Below are 24,954 nucleotides of genomic sequence, written 5' to 3'. Positions count from 1 at the left end.
TGGAGGAACTCAGCGGGTCAGGCAGCATCTCTGGAGAACATGGATAGGTGACGTTTCAGGCCGGGACTGAGGAAGGAGCCCTTCAGGAGTGACATGGTGACACAGCGGTAGAGTTGCTGCCTCACAGCGCTAGAGACCCAGGTTCGATCCTGACTTCAGGTGCTGTTTGTGTGGAGTTTGTACATTCTCACCGTGACCTGATTGGGTTTTCTCCGGGTGCTCTGGTTTCCTCCGAGACTCCAAAGATGTACAGATTTGTAGGTTTATCATCTATGGTAAAAATTGTAAATTGTCCCTAGTGTGTGTAGGATAGTGTTAATGTGCGGGGGATCGCTTGTCAGCGTGGACTCGGTGGGCTGAAGGGCCTGTTTCCGCGCTGTATCTCTAAAGTCTAAGTCTAATGGGATCCTGCTGTGCAGATACCCCCACGACACGTGGCCAGATTGGCTGCATGCCGAAGGCCCTGCCATGGTGGAAATGCTGAGGAAGGAACTGCAGACGCTGGTTTACACCGAAGATAGACACAAAGAGCTGGAGTAACTCAGCGGGACGGGCAGCATCTCTGGAGAGAAGGAATGGGTGACGGTTCATTTCGGCTTGGATCTGAGGAAGGGTCTCGACCCGAAACGTCGGCCATTCCTTCTCTCCAGAGATGCCGCCCGTCCCGCTGAGTTACTCCAGCCTTTCATGCCTGTCTGGTGGAAATGGATTGTGGACGGGAATGGAGTGGATGACTTTATAGTCACATGTGACAAGGCACAGTGAAACTTTGCTCACGTACATGAGGTATGCAAATAGTCGCTACATAAAGGACACCTACAAAATGACAAAGTACGCCGGCTCCTCCATTGTTCTCCCCCCCCCCCTCTCCCCCCCTCACCACCCCCCTCCCTCCCCACTGTCCATAGTCTATTGTGCAGAGGGTGTTAGTGAGGGAGGCTGTGCTGGGCTGAGAGGCAAGTGCGATGAGTAACAGCACTGAGCCTCGGCTACTGCAACCATGGCCTGCCCACAAACGCCAACAAGGATCTGCTTGCTCCGTTCTCCTGTCCAAGTCCCACCATCGGCAGCAGCAAAGGGCCGAGCAGTGTTGGACAGAGCCAATAGACAATAGACAATAGGTGCAGGAGTAGACCATTAGGCCATTCGGCCCTTCGAGCCAGCACCGCCATTCAATGTGATCATGGCTGATCATCCCCAAACAGTGCCCGTTCCTGCCTTCTCCCCATATCCCCTGACACCGCTATCCTTAAGAGCTCTCTCTAACTCTCTCTTGAAAGCATCCAGAGAACCGGCTTCCACCGTCCTCTGAGGCAGAGAATTCCACAGACTCACCACTCTCTGTGTGAAAAAGTGTTTCCTCGTCTCCGTTCTAAATGGCTTACCCCTTATTCTTAAACTGTGGCCCCTGGTTCTGGACTCCCCCAACATCGGGAACATGTTTCCTGCCTCTAGCGTGTCCAAACCCTTAATAATCTTATTTGTTTCAATAAAATACCCTCTCATCCTTCTAAACTCCAGAGTGTACAAGCCCAGCTGCTCCATTCTATCAACATATGACAGTCCCGCCATCTCCCCATACTCCTTGATTCCATTAGCCCTACGAACTATATCTAACTCTCTTTTGAAAACATCCAGTGAATCACAACTTATCCCTCCAAACCTGCCCTATCTACACACCTGTCGAAATGTTTCTTAAACATTGAGATCGTACCTGCCTCAACAACATCCTCCGGCAGCTCGTTCCATACATCCATCACACTAACTCTATCCTACACACACTGGGTACAATGTACACTTATATCCAGCCAATTCACCTACAAACCAGTACGTGTTTGGAGTGTGGGAGGAAACCGGAGCACCCGGAGAAAACCCACGCGGTCACGGGGAGAACGTACAAACTCCGTACAGACAGCACCTGTAGTCAGGATCGAACCTGGGTCTCTGCACCATTGTGCCGCCCTTATTAGCCAAAGAGATCTTTCAGAACCAGGGGGCACAGGTTTAAGGGGGGAAAGATTTAGGGACAACATTTTCACTCAGTGCAGTGGGTATATAGAACGTACTGCCACAGGAAGTAGTTGAGGTCGGTACTCTAACATTGAAAAGACACTTGTACTGAGCAGCAAAGGTTGAGAGGGATTTGGGGCAAATCTGGGCGAATAGGCCCGTGACCGGCATGGGTGAGTTGGGCCGAAGGGCCTGTTCCTGTGCTGTGCGGCTCTAATCATCCATCTCATTATTGAGTGTTTAATTTTGCTACCGTATATCTTATAAAAAGCCACATTCAGACAGGAAATGGTTAAGAAGAGGCAGGAACGGGTTATTTAGTCCAGTCGGGTCAGATGAGATGCAATCTAAGACAAGCTGTTTGCTCACCACAGCATTCTGACTTCTGAGGTTACAAACAAGATCAGTCTCTGCACAAAAAAAGTTTTGCAGAACCTAACCGCACAGCCAGAGGCCATTCTGCCCACCACACTTGTGCTATCTTAGAAACAGGAAAATAGGTGCAGGATTTGGCCATTCGAGTCAACACCGCCATTCAATATGATCATGGCTGATCATCTAAAATCAATCCTGCCTTTTCCCCATATCCCTCGATTCTGTTAGCCCAATAAGCTAAATCTCACTGTATCTTGAAAACATCCAGTGGATTGGCCTCCACTGCCTTCTGTGGCTTTAGAGATACAGCGCAGAAACAGGGCCTTTGGCCCACCGAGTCCGCACCGACCAGCGATCTCCCCGTACACTAACACTATCCTACGCACACTGGGGACAGTTTTACAACTTACCGAAGCAAATTAACCTACAAACCTGCACGTCTTTGGAGTGTGGGAGGAAACCGGAGCATCTGGGGAAAACCCACGCAGGTCACGGGGAGAACGTGCAAACTCCGTACAGACAGCACCCGTAGTCAGGATCGAACCCGGGTCTCCGGCGCAGTGAGCCAGCAACTCTACCGTGCGGACTTGGTGGGCCGAAGGGCCTGATTCCATGCTGTATTCCTAATCTAAACTCAGAGGTGTACTGCAGAGACAAGATGTCACCCGCTTTCTTCAATCGGAACGATGCTGGCTGAACTTTGCACTAAATGCTACTTGCTCCCTTATCCTGTATCTATACACTGTGAACGGCTCGATTGTAATCATGTATTGTCTTTCCGCTGACTGGATAGCGCGCTGCAAAAGCTTTTTGCTGTACATGTGGCAATAAACGGAACTGTTCTGTGTGTCCGAGTGTGAGTGAGATGGTGTGATGGGTTACTGGGTGAGTGTGGATAGGTGGGGGGAGGTTAGGAGTGCCCGTGTCGTTGGCGCTGTAGGGAAGCAACTCTATTGCTGTGCCACCGTGCCACCCAACTCCAGTTACAGTTCAGACAAGGTTACTCCAGCACTTTGTAACTTTTTTTTTAGCCAACCTGCATCTGCGTTGCCTTGTGTCGACGTCATACTGCACATGAGCACAACAGGAAGTGCTAAAATGAAAATGAGCAGAGACTAGAACTCAGTGAGACAGCCACAGATAAAGGGCTGGCACGGTGGCGCAGCGATAGAGTTGTTACCTCATGCCCCTGTCCCACTTAGGAAACCTGAACGGAAACCTCTGGAGACTTTGCGCCCCACCCAAGGTTTCCGTGCGGTTTCCGTGCGGTTCCCGGAGGTTTTTGTCAGTCCCCCTACCTGCTTCCACTACCTGCAACCTCCGGCAACCACCTGCAACCTCCTGGAACCGCACGGAAACCTTGGGTGGGGCGCAAAGTCTCCAGAGGTTTCCGTTCAGGTTTCCTAAGTGGGACAGGGGCGTTAAAGCACTTGCAGCGTAGGAGACCCGGGTTTGATCCTGACTACCGGTACTTATCTGTACGGAGTTTGTACGTTCTCCGGATACTCCGGTTTCTTCCCACACTCCAAAGACGCACAAGTTTGTAGGTTAATTGCCTTCGGTAAAATGAAAAATTGCCCCTAGTGTGTAGGATAGTGTTAATGTGTGAGGATCGCTGGTCGGCACGGACTCAGTGGGCTGAAGGGCCTGTTTGCATGCTGTATCTCTAAACTAAACCAAAAAAGTCCTGATCACAAACGTCACCGATCCATGCCCTCCACAGATGCTGCCTGATCCGCTGAGTCTCAGTAACATGACATTAATAAGTCATACCTGCACACTCACGCACACACACACACATGCACACACACGCACTCACACACACACATACACACACTCACACAACACACATACACGCACACACACATACATGCACACTCACATTCACACACACACGAACATACACACACGTATACACACACAAACACGTACCCACGTCCACACACACACTGTGATCAGTCCTGCGTAGGCCTGTGTGTGGTTTTGTGTAAACGTGTCCGTGTGTGTGTGTTCGTCCATGCCCATGTGTATGTGCACACTTCAGTGTTCATGTGTGTTGTGCGTAAATGTGTGTGTGCGTGTGTGTGTGGGGTGTGTGTGTGCGTGTGTGTGTGTGGGGTGTGTGTGTGTGTGTGTTGTGTGCGTGCGTGCGTGTGTGGTGTGTGTGTGCGGTGTGTGTGTGCGTGGTGTGTGCGTGTGCGTGTGCGCGTGTGTGGTGTGTGCGTGCTGTGTGTGTGTGCATGTGTGCGTGCGTGTGTGTGTGGTGTGTGTGTGCGTGCGTGTGTGGGGTGTGTGCGTGTGCGTGTGTGTGCGTGCGTGTGTGTGTGCGTGTGTGTGTGCATGTGTGTGTGTGCGTTTGTGTGCATGTGTGTGTGCGTGTGTGTGTGTGCGTGCGTGTGCGTGTGTGTGCGTGTGTTGTGTGTGCGTGTGTGTGTGGGGTGTGTGCGTGTGCGCGCGTGTGCGTGTGTGTGTGTGTGTGCGTGTGTGTGCGTGCGTGCGTGCGCATGTGTGTGTGCGTGTGTGTGCGTGTGTGTGCATGTGTGTGAGTGAGTGAGTGTGTGTGCGTGTGTGTGCATGTGTGTGCGTGTGTGTGTGTGTGTGAGTGCGTGTGTGTGAGTGCGTGTGTGTGTGTGCATGTGTGTGAGTGAGTGCGTGTGTGTGTGCGTGTGTGAGTGCGTGTGTGTGTGTGTGTGCGTGTGTGTGTGTGTGCGTGCGTGCGTGCGTGCGTGTATGTGTGTGTGTGCGTGTGTGTGTGTGTGTGTGCGTGTATGTGTATGTGTGTGTGTGCGTGCATGCGTGTATGTGTGTGTGTGCGTGTGTGTGCGTGTGCGTGTGTGTTTACCGTGGGCTCTGTGTGGGGTGGTGATGGGGCCGGATGGAGTGGTGGGCCCCGGCACTGTGATGTCCGTCTTGCTGCGTTTCCGGCACTCCTGCGTCACTGTGTCACGGCAATGCTTGTGGCAGTTGATGCCGCAGTCTGCAGAGAGAGGGGGAGAGAGGGAGGGGGAAGGAGAGAGAGAGAGAGGGAGAGAGAGAGAGAAGGGGAGAGAGGGAGAAGAAGGATGAGAGGGAGCGAGGGGAGGGAGAGGGAAAGAGGGGGAGAGAAGGGGGAGAGGGGAGGGAGAGAGGGGGGAGGGAGGGAAAGGGAGTGGGGGAGAGAGAGAGGGGAGGGAGGGTGAGAGGGGGAGAAAGCGGAAGAGTGAGTAAGATCTCCATTCACAACCCATCCCATTCCCATGCCAGCCCATTCCCATGCCAGCCCATCCTGCCCCATCCCCATGGAGCCCGTGTCCCTGGCGCTGTGAGGTGAGCAAGACAAAGCTTTTCACTGTACCTCGGTATAGGTGACAATAATGAACCTCAACCCAAAAAATGTGTTTCAAGCGGATTAGATGGTGCTGCCGTACCTTTCTGTCCTGGGCCTCCTCCACTGTCAGAGTGATGAATTGAAGAAACAGCACCTCATATTTTGCTTGGGCAGCTTACACCCCAGCAGTATGAACATTGATTTCTCTAATTTCAAATAACCTTGCATCCCCTCTCTCTCCATCATTCCCTCACCCAAGTCGCACCAGCATCTCATTCTCACCCAACAAACAGCTAACAATAGCCTGTTTCCTTTATCATTGTTACTTATTTGCAGAACCATTCATTCATTTGTTCAATATCTCTCTACATCACCATCTATATCTCTATCTCTCGTTTCCCTTTCCCCTGACTGACAGTCTAAAGAAGGGTCTCGACCTGAAGGGTCTCAGCCATGATCACATTGAATGGCGGTGCTGGCTCAAAGGGCCGAATGGCCTACTCCTGCACCTATTGTCTATTGTTTATTGTTTATTATTGAAACGTCACCCATTCCTTCTCTCCAGAGATGCTGCCTGTCCCGCTGAGTTACTGCAGCATTTTGTGTCTACCTCCAGTGTGAATTATCCAGCTTGGCGGGGGAGGGGGGGGGGGCAGATCGAGGGTGGTCCTTGTAGCATCCTAACATGGGAGGGGTGCATTAACTGGGGCCCAGATTCAAACTCAGCGGAGAGGCTCAACTCAGAAGGCTGGTCCTCCCCTCCATAGACCATGACATGGGAAGCCTTGGTTGCCGACAGATGTGCACAGCACCCACACATCTGGACAAGGCATGTTCAGCAGAGCTGCAGACAAGCATCAGGAACATCAAATAACTCTCCGCGATCCAGCTAATGAAAGTCCGACATTCACCTTGAAACCAGATGTCGGGATTTACACGCAGGTGATGAAGTTTACTACCACCGCCAAATATAGAAAGTAGGAGAATAGACGGGGGCCTGACCCAAAACATTGCTCATCCATGTTCTCCAGAGCCAGGCACAAAATGCTGGAGTAACTCAGCGAGCCAGACTGCATCTCTGGAGGGAAGGATGGCTGATGTTTTGGGTCGAGGTCCCTCTTCAGAGTCTATACTCTTCAGTCTGAAGAAGGGTCCACACCCAAAATGTCACCCATTCCTTCTCTCTGGAGATGCTGCTGTCCCACTGAGTTACTCCAGCTTTTATCTGACTATCTTCAATGTAAACCAGCTGCCCCCTTTATCCACAATTGTACCCGTGCCCCATGTAGGTGCTTTATCTGAAGAGTCTCGTGCCTGGCATGGAGGTGTTGAATCACTCAGGAATAGAGACTTCACCTTGCTCCTGGTTCAATGGTCCAATGGTGCTTTATTCATGCCATAAGGAATAGGAGTAGAATTAGGCCATTCGGCCCATCAAGTCTACTCCGCCATTCTATCATGGCTGATCTATCTCTCCCTCCTCTCCTTCCAGATTCCATCATCTGCAGGTCATAGGTCAGAAGGTCATGTTATAGGAGCGAGATTAGGCCATTCGGCCCATCAAATCTACACCTAAATGATTGAGCCAGGATTGAATGGCGGAGTAGACTCGATGGGCCGAATGGCCTAATTCTACTATAACTTGTGAATCATGACATAAGTGATAGGAGCAGAATTAGGCCATTCAGCCCATTAAGTCTACTCCGCCATTCAATCATAGCTGATCTATCTCTCCTTCCTAACCCCATTCTCCTGCCTTCTCCCCATAACCCCTGACACCAGTACTAATCAAGAATCTATCTATCTCTGCCTTAAATATATCCATTGACTTGGCCTCCACAGCCTTCTGTGGCAAATAATCCCACAGATTCACCACCCTTTGACTAAAGACATTTCTCCGCATCTCCTTCCTAAAAGAACGTCCTTTAATTCTGAGGCTGTGACATTTAGTCCAAGACTCTCCTAATAGTGGAAACATCCTCTCCACATCCACTCTATCCAAGCCTTTCACTTTTCTGTAAGTTTCAATGAGGTCCCCCCTCATTCTTCTAAACTCCAGCGAGTACAGGCCCAGTGCCGACAAACGCTCATCATAGGTTAACCCACTCATTCCTGGGATCGTTCTTGTAAACCTCCTCTGGACCCTCTCCAGAGCCAGCACATCCTTCCTCAGATATGGGGCCCAAAATTGCTCACAATATTCCAAATGCGGCCTGACCAGCGCCTTATAGAGCCTCAGCATTACATCCCTGTTTTTGTATACAAGCCCTCCTGAAATAAATGCCAGCATTGAGTTTGCTTTCTTTACTACCGATTCGACTTGCAGATTAAGTTTTTGGGAATCCTGCACCAGCTCCCAAGTCCCTTTGCACCTCCGATTTCTGGATTCTCTCCCTATTTAGAAAATAGTCTACACCTTAATTCCTACGACCAAAATGCATGAGTCCACACTATATTCCATCTGCCACTTCTCTGCCCGCTCTCACAACCTGTCCAAGTCCTTCTTGTCACATATGCAACCGCACAGTTCAATTATTATCACACAGGCGGGCGCCGCCATTTTGTGGACCTGCTCCGCACCCTCTCCAAAGCCTCCACATCCTTCCTGTAATGGGCTGACCAGAAGTGAGTATGTATAGGAAGGAACTTTGGTTTAAACTGAAGATAGACACACAAAGTGGAAGCCATTGTCAATGGAAAATATTGATTTGGAAATCTTGATTAGTGCAGGTGTCAGGGTTATGGGGAGAAAGCAGGAGAATGGGGTTAGGAGGGAGAGTTAGATCAGCTATGATGGAGTAGACTTGATGGGCCGAATGGCCTAATTCTACTCCAATTGTTATGACCTTGTGCAGCTGCATCATGATGTGCCACCTTGTGTACTCCAACGTCAGGCAAGTCCGTTGTGACTTGTTCAACACCAACCTCCACACAGTGAAGTCCAAAATACTGTTCACCTTCCTGAGCACTGGCTGCCTCAAAAAGGCTGGCAGTATCATCAAGGACCCACACCATCCTGGCCACACACTCATCACCCTGCTACCTTCGGGTAGAAGGTACAGGAGCCTGAAGACTGCAATGTCCAGGTTCAGGAATAGCTACTTCGCCACAGCCATCAGGCTATTAAACCTGGCTTGGACAACACTCTGAACATTAATAGCTCATTATCTGTTATTTGCACTTGATCAATTTATTTATCCATGTGTGTATATATTTATATAATGGTATATGGACACACTGTATTCATGCCTACTATGTTCTGTTGTGCTGAAGCAAAGCAAGAATGTCATTGTCCTATCTGGGACACATGACAATAAACTCTCTTGAATCTTGACTTGAGTATTTGCATGTCTACTCTCAGTTTAGTTCAGTTTATTGTCACATGTACCATGGTGAAGTGACGAGCTTTTTGTTGCGTGCTAACCAGTCAGCAGAAAGACAATACATGATTACAAATCGACCCATTTACAGTTTATAGATTCATGATAAGGGAATAACATTTAGTGCAAGGTAAAGCCAGCAAAGTCCGATCAATGGGCCGAATGGCCTAATTCTGCTCCAATTCCTTATGACATCACAAATAAAGCACCATTGAACCAAGAGCAGGGTGGAGTCTCCATTCCTGAGTGATTCAACACCATGCCAGGCACGAGACTCTTCGGGAAAGTCACCCACATGGAACACGGGCACAGCCACGGGTAAAGTGGGCAGGAATGTACCCGCACACACAACCACACACGACACAGCCACTGATAAACCACACTGCTGAGGCTTTCCTTACCCTGGCATCTGTATCCTTGCTTAATGACGCCCCAAAGCTGCCAGAGGGGAAAGAGAGAAGAATTACTATTAGACCGAAAATAACCAAAGAACCTCTTCAAACATCACAGTACCACAATGCCCGTATTATTAAACACAGAGAACCATCGTTTGAGAACAAGATGGAAGATCAATGGTTGGCATTTGAAACATAGAAGTGGCCGCAGCCCAGACCATCACACGAACCAACCTTCCTTCCATTGACTTGAGGAAGTCAACTCCCCTAATTTGAGGAAGGACATTCTTGCTATTGAGGGAGCCCAGCGTTGGTTTACAAGGTTAATTCTCGGGATGGCGGGACTGTCATATGCTGAGAGAATGGAGCAGCTGGGCTTGTACACTCTGGAGTTTAGAAGGATGAGAGGATATCTCATTGAAACATATAAGATTGTTAAGGGCTTGGACACGCTAGAGGCAGGAAACATGTTCCCGATGTTGGGGGAGTCCAGAACCAGGTGCCACACAGTTTAAGAATAAGTGACAAGGAAACACCTTTTCTCACAGAGAGTGATGAATCTGTGGAATTCTCTGCCTCAGAGGGTGGTGGAGGCAGGTTCTCTGGATGCTTTCAAGAGAGAGGGCCCTTAAAAATAGCGGAGTCAGGGGATATGGGGAGAAGGCAGGAACGGGGTACTGATTGGGGATGATCAGCCATGATCACATTGAATGGCGGTGCTGGCTCGAAGGGCCGAATGGCCTACTCCTGCACCTATTGTCTGTTGTCTATTGACTCCATTTATACCTCATGTTGCCTCGGCCTTTATCATTGTTACTTTTTTGCATATCTTTCATTCATTTGTTCTACATCTCTCTACATCATCGTCTCTCGTTTCCCTTTCCCCTGACTATCAGTCTGAAGAAGGGTCTCGACACAAAACGTCACCCATTCCTTCTTTCCTAAGATCCTGCCTGTTCCGTTGAGTTACTCCAGCGTTTTGTGCCAGTCTACACCGAACCTAATGCTCTCGGGCGACTTACGAATCCGGTGCAGTTGTCACAGAAGGTCGGCCTCTTGTAGGTGTTCTCCTGGAAGTTGTGCAGGAAACCGGGGTTGGGCTTGGAGCAGATGCGGCTGCCTCGTAGGAAGTAGTCCGTGATCTCCTCCCGACTAATCAGATCCTTGCTGCAACAAAACACAACCAGGCTCACTAGACCGGCCACACGATGGCAGACTACCCGATAAAAAACCCACGCGACCCCCGAACCAACACAACCAGCTCCCCCCATCTTTAGTGTAGTCTAAGTAAGTACGTTTATTGGCCAAGTATTCACCTACAAGGAATTTGCCTTGGTGCTCCGCCCACAAGTAACAACATGACACAGTGACAGTTACGAATGACTCAGAAAACACTAAACATTAATAATAATAAAACATTAATGATAAAACACCATTGATCAAGCAGGTGAACCAACAAAATACCAGATCAAAGGGAGGCTACAGATTTTTGGCTGTTGAGTAGAGCAACTACTCGTGGATAAAAACTGTTTTTTATGTCTGGCTGTGGCAGCTTTGACAGTCCGGAGTCGCCTTCCAGAGGGAAGTGATTCAAAGAGTTTGTGGGCAGGGTGAGAGGGGTCAGAGATGATCTTGCCCGCTCGCTTCCTGGCCCTTGCAGTTTACAGTTCATCAATGGAGGGAAGGTTGCAGCCAATAATCTTCTCTGCTGATCGGACGATTCGCTGCAGCCTCCAGGTGTCGTGCTTGGTGGCTGAGATATAGTTCAGAGATATAGCGCAGAAACAGGCCCTTCGGCCCATCGAGTCCACGCCTACCAGCAATCCCCGCACATCAACACTATCCCACACACACTATTAATGTTTAATATTATATGTATCATTCCTAACTGTCACTGTATGTCATGTTGTTAATTGCGGGCGGAGCACCAGCGCAAATTCATTGTATGTGAATACTTGGCCAATAAATTTATTAATTCATTCATTTTAGGGACAATTTACACTTATACCAAGCCAATGAACCTACAAACCTGCACGTCTTTGGAGTGTGGGAGGAAACCGGAGATAACCGACGCAGGTCACGGGGAGAACGTGCAAACTCCGTTACGGCAGCACCCGTAGTCAGGATGGAACCGGGGTCTCTGGTGCTGTGAGGCAGCAACTCTACCGCTGTGCCACCGTGCCGCCCTCGAAACCATCACCCCCAACAGCACGGTGAATGGTGTGGAGTGTACCCTCAGTAACGATGGGCGAATAGTAATTTGAGAATATTTGTCTTGCTTGCATTGTGGTCCGGGTTTGGCTGGAATAATTTAGTATTGTGCATATTATTGTAAATAGTTGAATACATTATTTTTGGTTAAAAATAAACCAAAGCAAAACACCACGGTGACCAGTCCAAGTCCAACGAGCCACTGTTAACGAGGCCAATGATACACAGACATGATCACATGCAGGCACGGAAATTGCTATCAAAATATGGAGGGAACCGGGGGACGGGGGACACAATTTCTTGGTGGACACACACACGCGAGGCTTCGAGGCTCAATCCAGCGCTAAATGCAGCTCAACTCTGCCTGTCTCGCCGGGTTAACCTACAGCCCTGCCTGGACTGACGGGACACCAGTGCTGCTTCTCTGCGCTGGCTGTAAACCTGGGCCATATTTCCCGCAAGTCCAGGCAGGGCTGTAGGTTAACCTGGCGGGACAGGCAAAGTTGAGCTGGGTTTAGTGCTGCTTCTCTGCGCTGGCTGTGGGCCTGGGTGTACAGCTCCCGACGTCTCTGGCCACCCCCGGGTGTTGGGGGGGGGGCACTCGGGTGGGGACGGGACAGTGGCGGAGAGCCGGGATCGATCCTGGCTGCGGATGAGGCGCAGGTCTGTGCCACATCTCCCTCCTCCAATCACCGCGCTCTACCCTCAGTCCCGCCCCATCTTACTTCTGCCTCTGACCGACACCTCCCTCCTCCAATGATCGCACTGAATCATCATGTCCTGCCCCCATTGCCTGCTGACCGACGTCTCTCTCGTCCAATCGGCGCCCTCGATCAGCAGTCCCATCCCCACTGTCTCGCGGAAAGCGGAGATTTCACCTGATTACAAAAAATGGGGGGGGGGGGGGGGGGGGGGAATCGTCCCCCACCGCTCGAAACAGGGGGACACACTCTGCCACCCCCCCCCCGGGATTTCCGCCCCTGATCACATGGACTTCCCAGGAGAGCGTGAGGGTGTGCAAAGTGAGCGAGTAGTCCACACTTACCGATCTTTATCGATGGTCAAGACTGAGAACGGGAAACTAGCAGCGATTTTCTCAAACTCTTCTTTGGAAATGTAACCATCCTGATCGAGGTCGTAGTTTTTAAATACCGACTGCAAGGAGAGACAGAAAAACATGTCAGAACTTACTGCTGCCTGTCCCGCTGAGTTACTCCAGGTATTTGTGTCTAAGAAAGAACTGCAGATGCTGGACAAATCGAAGGAAGACAAAAATGCTGGAGAAACTCAGCGGGTGAGGCAGCATCTATGGAGCGAAGGAATAGGTGACGTTTCGGGTCGAGACCCTCCTTCAGTCTGTTTTTTGACAGATATTTGTGTCTATCTTCAGTATGAATATTGATTTCATACTGACATGGTCCCGACATGAGCCTGTAGGTGCACACACACTGGTGGTTCCCACATACCCTTACAATCTCCACATACCCCTGTGGCACCCATATGTGCCGGTGATACCCACACACCCTCCCATGTGCCATTGCCCCTGGTGAACTCTGGCAGTGTCCACGGTGAACTCTGGCGAACCACTCGGTGAACCCTGGCAGTGCCCCTAGTGAACCCCGGCATACCCCACATACTCACATCAACCAGCTGGCGGACATGCTTGCTGATGGTGATGGCGTCGAACTTGGGGGCAACTGATGCCCACTCCACAACCACCGGCGGCTTACAGGGTGGCACTATCTGTGGGCATAGAATACACACATGTGTCATAGAACTGGTGGCACACACACACACACGCACACGCACACGCACACACACACACACAGAGACACACATACACACACACACACACACACACACACACACACACACACACACACACACAGAGACACACATACACACACACACACACACACACACACACACATACACACACACAGACACACACACACACACACACACACAATCACACACACACACAGACACACACACACACACACACACACACACACAGACACACAGACACACACACAATCACACACACAACCACAATCACACACACACACACACACACACACAGACACACAATCACACACACACACACACACAATCACACCCACTCACACGCACCCATACACTCACACACACGCACATGCACACACACATACACACTCACACACACTCACGCACATTCATACACACACATGCACACACACGCGCATACACGCGCGCACACACACGGACACACACACGGACACACACACACTCACACACGCACACACACACACGCACACACACACACGCACATGCACACACATACACACTCACTCACACACACACTCATACACACACGCACATGCACACACATACACACTCACTCACACACACACACTCATACACACACGCACATGCACACACACACACACATTCATGCACACTCGCATGCACACACGCACACACACACACATACTCACACACGCACACACATACTCACACACAAATACACGCACACACACGCGCACACACATACACACACACACGCACACACTCACGCACATTAATACACACATGCACACACACTCGCACACACGCGCGCACACACGCGCGCACACACACACGCGCACACACACGCGCACACACACACACACACACACACTCACTCACACGCTCACTCACACACACACACTCATACACACACGCACATGCACACACACACATTCACACACACACGCACACTCACACTCGCATGCACACACGCACACACACACGCGCACACACACACACATACTCACACACACGCACACGCACACACATACTCACACACACGCACACGCGCACACACACACACACACACGCACGCACACACACACAATAGCTGTGGGAGAGGTGATATCAGGTTATACAGAGTGAAACTCAACAGCCGACAGTGAAACTAGCACAACGACTAGGGTGGGGAAGGGACGGAGAGTGAATGCAAGGCTTACATGAAGTTAGAGAAATCAATGTCCATACCGCTGGGGTGTAAGCTGCCCAAGCGAAATATGAGGTGTTGTTCCTCCAATTTGCGCTGGGCCTCACTCTGACAATGGAGGAGGCCCAGGACAGAAAGGTCAGTGTGGGAATAGGAGGGGGAGTTAAAGTGTTTGGCAAGTGGGAGATCAGGTAGGTTCAGGCGGACTGGGTGGAGGTGTTCAGCAAAACGATCACCGAGTCTGCTTGGTCTCGCCGATGTAGAGGAGAACATATGTAAAAAATACACAGTGTTCCCTAATTCATCACTTTTTTTTTAACCAAAAGTAATTTATTCAACTATTTACAATAATATGTACAATGCTAAAATGATTCAAAACTGAACCATAGTACAAGTAAAATAAATATTCTTAAATTACTATTTCACCATCCTTATTAAGGATACATTCCACCCACCCCGTGGTGCCCAACGGTCTCGGAAATCTCCCCGGGCGCCCGTGGACAGCGCGGGTCCCTCTCTAGTACCACCCGGGCGCGGACGTAACTTCGGATAAGGGGCAGGCAGCCAACTCGGGCAGAGCCCTCTTCCGCCTGGCATCGTGACTCGCGGATGGCCAGCTTTGCCAGGCCCAGGAGCAGGCACGGAACTCGCTATCAAAATATGGAGGGGACCGGGGGACAGGGGGGACACAATGTTTTGGTGGCCACGCGCGCTTGCACTCACTCACACACACACACACACACACACACACACACACACACACACACACACACACACGCGCGCGCGAGGCATCTGAGGCTCAATCCAGCGCTAAACGCAGCTCAACTATGCCTGTCTCGCCGGGTTAACTACAGCCCTGACTGGACTGACGGGACACTAGCGCTGCTTCTCCGCGCTGGCCATATTTCCCGCAAGTCCAGGCAGGTTCACCTGGCGGGACAGGCAGAGTTGAGCTGGGTTTAGCGCTGCTTCTCTGCGCTGGCTGTGGGCCTGGGGGTACAGCTCACGTCTGACTCCCGAACTCTCTGGCCACCCGGGGGGGGGGGGGGGGGGGGGGGGGGGGCACTCGGGTGGGGACGAGACAGTGCCGGAGAGTCGGCCGGGATCGATCCTGGCTGCGGATGAGGCGCAGGTCTGTGCCACGTCTCCCTCCTCCAATCATCGCACTGAATCATCATGTCCGTCCCCATTGCCTGCTGACCGACGTCTCTCTCGTCCAATCGGCGCCCTCGATCAGCAGTCCTACCCCCACTGTCTCGCGGAAAGCGGAGATTTTAAAATCCGGATGACTAAACTTGGGGGGGACGTCCGCCACCTCTGAAAACATGGTGGGGTGGGGGTGGGGGGGGGGAAGTGTCCCCTTTGGCCCCCCCCCCCCCCCGGATTGCCCAGGAGCAACACGACCAAGACATCTTCAGCCCCTACCCCCTCTGCTAATTCATCGCTGGTGTAACGGCGACACGCGTTACGGCGGGTTTGCTTACCACCGTTCGATGAGTCTTGGGCTCCCTCGTGTAGGACAGCTCGTAGATCTCGTCCTCGGTGTAGTAAAGGTCGAGTGAAAGCTGGGAGAAACGGGACAGGGCAATTAGCGGGAAGGCCAGGGAGCGGGCCACGGGGCCGGGGGGGGGAGTGGAGCCCAGCGCACTCTGAGCAGGTACGGACGCAGGGCGGTCTGCAGCGAGGGGGTTAGCAGTGAACTTGCTCCATCACACTCAGCCGGTACGAGACACGGCCACCAGCGAGAAGAGCAGCGTTTTCAACTGGTGGGGATCACTACACTCCTCTCAGCTCTCGTGTCCCGTGGGAATATTGAGAATAGAATCGGGTGGTGCAGCGGTATAGTTGCTGCCTCACAGCACCAGTGACCCGGGTTCCATCCTGACTCCGGGTGCTGTCTGTACGTTCTCCCCATGACCCACGTGGGTTTTCCCCGACATCTTCGGTTTCCCCCACACTCCAAAGTTGTGCAGGTTTGTAGGTTAATTGGCTTGGTGGAAATATTTGTTTTAAAATCATCCCTAGTGTATGTTGGATAGTGTTAGTGTGCGGGGATCGCTGGTCGGCGTGGACTCGGTGGGCCGAAGGGCCTGTTTCTGCGCTGTTTCTCCAAACTAAACTCAATACTGAAGTCGGTGGCAGCTTGGCAAACCTGGGCCTCCGGAGCTCTGAGGCAGCAGCCTGACCCGCTGTGTCACCGTGACACCCTTAATGTGGGAGAAAACCAGAGCACCCAGAAGAAACCCACATGGTCACAGGGAGAATGTGCAAACTCCACATAGACCTGAGGTCAGGATCGAACCGGGGAACCATATGATAAAGACACACTCTAATCTTTACCTTTTTTTAAATTAATTTTTTTAATTTATTTATTTATTCCTATCTTGCACTATGACTATGACCAGACGCTAAAGTGCATTTTGTTGTACCTATACTTGTATCTGTGCAATGACAATAAAGTTGAATTGAATTGAATTTGTGTTGGTTTGGTTTAGTTTAGTTTAGAGATACAGCGCGGAAACAGGCCCTTCGGCCCACCGAGTCCACACCGACCAGCGATCCCTGCACACTAACATTATCCTACACACACTAGGAACAACTTCCAATTTTTACCAAGCCAATTGACCTACAAGCCTGTATGTCTTTGGAGTGTAGGAGGAAACCGAAGATCTGAGGGAAAACCCACTCAGGTCATGGGGTGAATGTACAAACTCTGTACAGACAGCACCCGTAGTCAGGATCGAACCTGGGTCTCTGGCGCTGTAAGGCAGCAAATTTACTGCTGCTCCACCGTGCCACCCATTTTTTTCTCCCCCAACCCACCGATTTAGCACATTGTTTGCAAAGTCTCCTTCAGAAGGGAGAGCACAACTTTTTAGTTTAGCGATACAGAGCAGAAACAGGCCCTTCGGCCCACTGAGTCCGTGCCGACCAGTGATCCCTGCACACTAACACTATCCTTTTTACAATTCATATTTTCTTTACCAAAGCTAATTAACCTACAATCCTGCACTCTTTGGAGGACTCCACCCCGAGAACCAGATGATACAGACACTGTAATCTTTCCCTGACTTGTGTTGGTTGGGACTGAAGATAGACACAAAGTGCTGGAGTAACTCAGCGGGTCAGGCAGCATCTCTGGAGAGAAGGAATGGGTGACGTTTGGGGTCGAGACCTTCTTCAGACTGAGGTTGGGGTTGCCCTTGGTCTGTGGGGTCAGGATTGAACCCGGGTCTCTGGCGCCAGTTGTACAGGGCCCTAGTGAGACCACACCTGGAGTATTGTGCGCAGTTTTGGTCTCCAAATTTGAGGAAGGACATTCTTGCTATTGAGGGAGCCCAGCGTAGGTTTACAAGGTTAATTCCCGGGATGGCGGGACTGCCATATGTTGATAGAATGGAGCAGCTGGGCTTGTATACTCTGGAATTTAGAAGGATGAGAGGATATCTTATTGAAACATATAAGATTATTAAGGGTTTGGACACGCTAGAGGCAGGAAACATGTTCCCAATGTTGGGGGAGTCCAGAACCAGGGGCCACAGTTTAAGAATAAGGGGTAAGCCATTTAGAACGGAGTTGAGGAAATACTTTTTCACACAGAGAGTTATGAGCCTGTGGAATTCTCTGCCTCGGAGGGCGGTGGAGGCCAATTCTCTGGATGCTTTCAAGAGTTAGATAGGGCTCTTAAAGGTAGCGGAGTCAGGGGATATGGGGAGAAGGCTGGAATGGGGTACTGCTTCTTCTCCTTTTCGTGTGGCGTGCACAGCCTAAGGTTGTTGGACAACTTGTTCTATTTGATCTTCCCCTTGTGCACGTCGAGTTGATTGCGTTAGTCGAAACAGGGCGGACCACGTGAAGGTTGCAATCTTCCACCCCGAACGGGGTACTGATTGTGGATGATCAGCCATGATCACATAGACAATAGACAATAGTTGCAGGAGTAAGCCAATTAACCTACTGATCATATGAATGGCGGTGCTGGCTCGAAGGGCCGAATGGCCTATTGTTTATTGCCGTGAGGCAGCAACTCTACCGCTGCGCCAGTGTGTCGCCCGTGGTCCCATGCCTGCCCCCCAGGGGCTGGGAGGACTCACCGTCAGCAGATGCACCAGGTCCTTGTTGGCCTCGAAGGGCGGAGTGCAGTCTTGTATGCGGGTCAGCTCGGAGATGCGGCTGTACAGCTGCTGCAGTTTGCTCAGGTTGATCTTGGTGGCCTCCACGTAGTCCGGCAGTGCCTCGTTCAGCGACACCAGGTCCTTCAGGTGAACGCCCAGGATGGGGATCTTGAAGCCCGTGCACTCGCTGAAGACCCGGCGGTAGTTGCTATAGTTACTGCAGGAGGACAGCAGCTCCGTCATCTCGTTCAAGGCCTAGTGGGGCAAGGAACAGCATCATAGACTCATACAGTCACAGTGATACAGCGTGGAAAAATGCCCTTCGGCCCAACGTCCCATCTACACTAGTCCCGCGTTTGGCCCAATATCCCTCCAAACCAGAGGTTCACCTGCATCTCCTCCAACCTCATCTATTGCATCCGCTGCTCTAGATGTCAGCAGATCTATATCGGTGAGACCAAGCGGAGGCTGGGCGATCGTTTCGTCAAACACCTCCGCTCGGTTCGCAATAACCATCCTGACCTCCCGGTGGCTCAGCACTTCAACTCCCCCTCCCACTCCGTATCCGACCTCTCTGTCCTGGGTCTCCTCCATGGCCAGAGCGAGCAACACCGGAAATTGGAGGAACAGCACCTCATATTCCGCTTGGGGGAGTCGGCATCCTGGGGGCATGAACATTGAATTCTCACAATTTTGTTAGCCCTTGCTGTCTCCTCCCCTTCCTCAGCCCTCCTGCTGTCTCCTCCCATCCCCCAGCCTTCGGGCTCCTCCTCCTTTTTCCTTTCTTCTCCCCGCCCCCCATCAGTCTGAAGAAGGGTTTCGGCCCGAAACGTTGCCTATTTCCTTCGCTCTACAGATGCTGTTGCACCCGCTGAGTTTCTCCAGCATTTTTGTGTCCCTCCAAACTTTCTTTACTTTAGACTTTAGATTATTATCGAGTCCACATCACAAGATTAGATATCGTTCAGCCAGAGATGAACACATTTCTTGGCATCTTGCAGCTGGACTTGTACACTCTGGAGTTTAGAAGGATGAGAGGCAATCTTAATGAAACATAAATGATTGTTAAGGGTTTGGACACGCTAGAGGCAGGACACATGTTCCCGATGTTGGGGGAGTCCAGAACCAGGGGCCATAGTTTAAGAATAAGGAGTAGGCCATTTGGAACGGAGACGAGGAAACACTTTTTCTCACAGAGAGTGGTGAGTCTGTGGAATTCTCTGCCTCAGAGGGCGGTGGAGGCCGGTTCTCTGGATACTTTCAAGAGAGAGCTAGATAGGGCTCTTAAAGATAGCGGAGTCAGGGTATATGGGGAGAAGGCAGGAACGGAGTACTGATTGTGGATGATCAGCCATGATCACATCGAAGGGCTGAATGGCCTACTCCTGCACCTATTGTCTATTGTCTATTATCTTCATTGTAGGCAGAGAGATCGCCAGCAACTGGTTTTTCCAGTTGAGGGCATTTCAGCAGATGCTCCATTGTTTATGGTTCAATAGCACATTCTCAGGTGACATTGTTATATCCCCACTTGCTTACACCTTGGTTCTCAATCGATTGAGGCATTCCCATCTGGCCAGAGTTTAGAATACACGCCCTTCGGCCCAACTTTCCCACGCTGACCCAACATGCCCCATCTAAGAGTCATAGCGAACCATACAGTCTTACAGCATGGAAACAGACCCTTCGGCCCAACCTTTCCATTCTGATCAACATGTCCCATCTAAGAGTCATGGAGAATCATAGAATGATACAGCGTGGAAATAGGCCCTTTGGCCCAACCTGCCCACACCAACCAATGTCCCATCTACACTAGTCCCACCTGCCTGCGTTTGGCAAATATCCCTCTAGGGTTTAGAGATACAGCACAGAAACAGGCCCTTCAGCCCACTGAGTCTGTGCCGACCAGTGATCACCCCGTATACTAGCACTTGCCAACACACTTGGGGCCAATTTACAATCTTTGCCGAAGCCCGCACGTCTTTTGAGTGTGGGAGGAAACGGGAGCACCCGGAGTAAACCCACGTGTTCACAGGAAAACCCCGGGGAGAACGTGCAAACTCCGTACAGTTAGCACCCTGCAGTCAGGATTGAAGCCGGGTCTCTGGCGCTGCGAGGCAGCAACTCTACCGCTGCGCCACCGTGCTGCTCCATGGTGATGTTTTGGGTCCATCTTCGCCAACATCCTATCCATTCCCACTCTGCTGGGCAGGCTGCGATCTCCATGCTGGGGGGCATTCAGCTGGCCAAGGCAAACACGAGCGGGTTGTGCCAAACTGCAGTATGTGCGTGTGTCTGTACGTGTGTGTGTGTGTGTGTGTGTGTGTGTGTTGGTGTGTGTGTGTGTGTGTGTGTGTGGGTGTGTGTGTGTGTCTGTGTGTGTGTCTGTGTGTGTCTGTGTGTGTGTGAGTGTGTGTGTGGGTGTGTGTGTGGTTGTGTGGTGTGTGTGTGTGTGTGTGTGTGGGTTTGTGTTGAGTGTTGTGGTGGGTTTGTGTGTGTCTATGTGGTGTGTGTGTGTGTGTGTGTGGTGTGTGTGTGTGTGGTGTGTTAGTGTGTATGTGTGCCTGTGTGTGTGTGTGTGTGCATGTGTGTGTGCGCGTGTGTGTGTGTGTGTGTGTGTGTGTGTGTGTGTGTGTGTGTGTGTGTGTGTGTGTGTGTGTGTGTGTGTGTGTGTGTGTGTGTGTGTGTTAGTGTGTATGTGTGCCTGTGTGTGTGTGTGTGTGCATGTGTGTGTGCGCGTGTGTGTGCGTGTGTGTGTGTGTGTGTAAGAGTACGTATGTTTGTGTGTGTAAGTGTGCTTGTGTGTGTGTGTGTGTAAGAGTGCTTGTGTGTGTGTGTGTGTGTGTGTGTGTGTGTGTGTGTGTGTGTGCATGTGTGCTGGGTTAAAGCTGCCCTCAATCTACCAGCCATCTTCCATTCCCTGAACTACCTTGGTGGGTCGGCACGGTGGCGCAGCGGTAGAGTTGCTGACTCGCAGCACTGGAGACCCGAGTTCGATCCCATCTACGGGTGCTGTCTGTGCGGAGTTTGTACGTTCTCACCGTGACCTACGTGGGCTTTCTCTGAGATCCTCCCACACTCCAAAGACGTGCAGGTTTGTAGGTTAATTGGCTTGGTATAAAATGTAAAAATTGTCCCTCATACAATAGTGTTAATGTGCGGGGATCGCTGGTCGGTGCGGACTTAGTGGGCCGAAGGGCCTGTTTCCACACTGTATCTCTAAAGCTTAAACTAAAAATCTATACACACACACATATATATAGAGAGAGATATACATATATATACAAAAAGCTGGAGTAACTCAGCGGGACAGGCAGCATCTCTGGAGAGAAGGAATGGGTGACGTTTCGAGGCGAGACCCATCTTCAGAGTAGTTAGGGATAAGAGAAACGAGAGATATAGACGATGATGTGGAGAGATAAAGAACAATAAATGAACGATAGGTAAAAAAGGTAACGATAAGAAAGGAAACAGGCCATTGTTAGCTGTTTGTTGGGTGAAAACGAGAAGCTGGTGCAATTTGGGTGGGGGAGGGATAGAGAGAAAGGGCCTGCTTCTGTGCTGTACTGTTCGATGTCCGAGGTTTAAACCTCAAGGGATTCTCTTGAAACCAAATGCCTGTACTGTACCTGATATAAACTTCCTTCTCATTTCTGAACTATTCCCTTTGTAAAAAAAGGTTCTCGAATCTAAGACAGACACAAATGTGCTGGAGTAAAGGACCTGTTCCACTGTACGAGGTAATTCAAGAGTTCATAGAAACATAGAAACATAGAAATTAGGTGCAGGAGTAGGCCATTCGGCCCTTCGAGCCTGCACCGCCATTCAATATGATCATGGCTGATCATCCAACTCAGTATCCTGTACCTGCCTTCTCTCCATACCCTCTGATCCCCTTAGCCACAAGGGCCACATCTAACTCCCTCTTAAATATAGCCAATGAACTGGCCTCGACTACCCTCTGTGGCAGAGAGTTCCAGAGATTCAACACTCTCTGTGTGAAAAAAGTTCTTCTCATCTCGGTTTTAAAGGATTTCCCCCTTATCCTTAAGCTGTGACCCCTTGTCCTGGAAGTTCTCCTGAGTTTCCCCTGATTCGAACTTGGAGAATTACGGTAATAGCTGCTCGTAGGTACTCGGGGCTTTCTTGGACATTTTTCAACATGTTGAAAAATCTTCACGAGCTTACCATGTTTCCCGAGTACCTGCCGTTAGCGTTACGGGCCGCTAAGAGAATTCCTGAGCTCTGACGTACCCGCTACGTACATTCTACGTACTTACCACGAGTTTGATTTTGTTTTTAACTTGGGAGAGCTCTTGAATTACCTTGTACAGTGGGACAGCCCCTTAACTCAATGGGTCAGGCAGCATCTCTGGAGAAAAAGGTTGAGTGACATTTTGGGTTGGGACCCTTCTTCTGAAGAAGGCTTTTCCTCCAGAGATGCTGCTGGATGCGCTGAGTTACTCCAACACTTTGTATCTACCTTCGGTATAAACCAGCATCTGCAGTTCCTTTCTACACACTTCCCTAATCTAACGTTGTTAGCTCCCATCCTCAGCAGGACATTTTGTCTCTAAGTGCACCTCACCTTTAAACATCTCCATTCATCAGATGTTGTTCTTAGTTTTTAGGTTAATTTCGAGATACAGTGCGGATATAGGCCCTTCGGCCCACCGAGTCCACGCTGACCACAAACTCTGCACACTATCACTATCCTACACACACACACTAGGGACAATTTACACATACACCAAGCCAATTAACCTACAAACCTGCACGTCTTTGGAGTGTGGGAGGAAACCGAAGATCTTGGAGAAAACCCACGCAGGGCACGGGGAGAACGTACAAACTCCGTACAGACAGCACCCGTAGTCAGGATTGAACCCGGGTCTCTGGAGGTGTTAGACAGCCACCGTGCTGCCCACAAGTATCTGTGGCCATTTTGGGCCTTGCTTGTTTATAAATCCCCAAACACCTTGTTGCCCCACGGCCTGGCTGAACGAGAGGTGGCTTTGAGCCAAATAACCAGAGTCATAGTCACAGAGTGATGCAGCGTGGAAACAGGCCCTTCAGCCCAATTTGGCCAAACATGTCCCATCTATACGGGTCCTTCCCGCCCACGTTTGGTCCATATCCCTCCAAACCTGTCTTGTCCAACTGTTTCTTAAACGTTAGGATAGTCCCTGTCCCAGAGTCACAAGGAGCAAACGTACAGACCTTAGAGACGTCTTGCGAGAGGTGGGAGCTGGTTTCTTTGAGACGTGAAATGGCGCTGTGACAAAGGCCTCCGATGACCGCCATTAGTGTGTTGAAGTTCTGGAGTAGGCGAAGTTTCTGTGAGGGAACAGAAGCACGTGGTACTTAACTCTTAGCCACCACTGTCCAAGCACCAGGTCCATGTCAGCTCCCATTGACCCTGTCAATCCCATTGCCTCTCTTACATCCCTGTAGCTTAACCCCTCTCACTTGACCATGAAAACTCCCAATAAGTCACAACACATTTCATAAGTTATACGAGCAGAATTATGGGCCTGTCCCACTTACGCAACTTTTTCGGCGACTGCCGGCATCCGTCATAGGTCGTTGCAGGTCGCCAAAAATGTTCGCGTAAGTGGGACAGGCCCATTAGGCCATTCAGCCTATCAAGTCTTCTCCGACATTCAATCATGGCTGATCTATCTTTCCCTTCTCCTGCCTTCTCCCCGTAACCCCTGACAATCTTACTAATCAGGAATCTACCAATCCCTTCCTTCAAAATATCCATTGACTTAGCCTCAGTGTATAAATATACACATTGACTAAACTTTATCTCGACTTTATCTGGACCTGTGCAGGAAGGAACTGAAGGTTTGCACCAGGGTTGGACACAAAGTGCTGGAGTAACTTAGCGGGTCAGGCAGCATCTCTGGAGAGAAGGAATGGGTGACGTTTCGGATCGAGACCCTTCTTCAGACTTTATCCTGCACTAGATGTTATTCACATTTTTCCCTTTATCCTGTATCTGTACACTGTGGGCGGCTCGATTGTAACCATGTATTGTCTTTCCTCTGACTGGTTAGCACGCAACAAAAGCTTTTCACTGTACCTCGGTACACGTGACAATAAACTTGACTAAACTAGACAGTCTTCGGGATGTGGGAGGAAACTCTCCTGGAGAAAGCCCACGCAGGTCACGGGGAGAATGTAC

The 24,954-nt window shown here is 50.6% G+C and overlaps 1 protein-coding gene across 2 annotated transcripts in view; it reads right to left on the bottom strand.

Moving 5' to 3' along the window:
- LOC116967789 (RAS guanyl-releasing protein 1-like) overlaps positions 1–24,954 on the bottom strand; it is a 124,307-nt gene that overhangs the window by 6,601 nt on the left and 92,752 nt on the right. For both annotated transcript variants that reach the window (XM_033014398.1, XM_033014399.1), the window contains exons 8-15: positions 23,985–24,101; positions 18,747–19,022; positions 16,137–16,217; positions 13,320–13,421; positions 12,724–12,833; positions 10,490–10,634; positions 9,474–9,510; positions 5,228–5,362 (exon numbers count right to left, since the gene is read on the bottom strand). In XM_033014398.1, the coding sequence (XP_032870289.1) occupies positions 5,228–5,362; positions 9,474–9,510; positions 10,490–10,634; positions 12,724–12,833; positions 13,320–13,421; positions 16,137–16,217; positions 18,747–19,022; positions 23,985–24,101 (1,003 nt within the window). The remainder of the gene's footprint in view (positions 1–5,227; positions 5,363–9,473; positions 9,511–10,489; positions 10,635–12,723; positions 12,834–13,319; positions 13,422–16,136; positions 16,218–18,746; positions 19,023–23,984; positions 24,102–24,954) is intronic.

The sequence above is a fragment of the Amblyraja radiata genome, chromosome 41, assembly GCF_010909765.2.
Source record: "Amblyraja radiata isolate CabotCenter1 chromosome 41, sAmbRad1.1.pri, whole genome shotgun sequence".
Taxonomy (NCBI): domain Eukaryota; kingdom Metazoa; phylum Chordata; class Chondrichthyes; order Rajiformes; family Rajidae; genus Amblyraja; species Amblyraja radiata.
The sequence above is the reverse complement of the archived record's forward strand: the minus strand, read 5'-3'. Positions and strand labels throughout refer to the sequence as shown.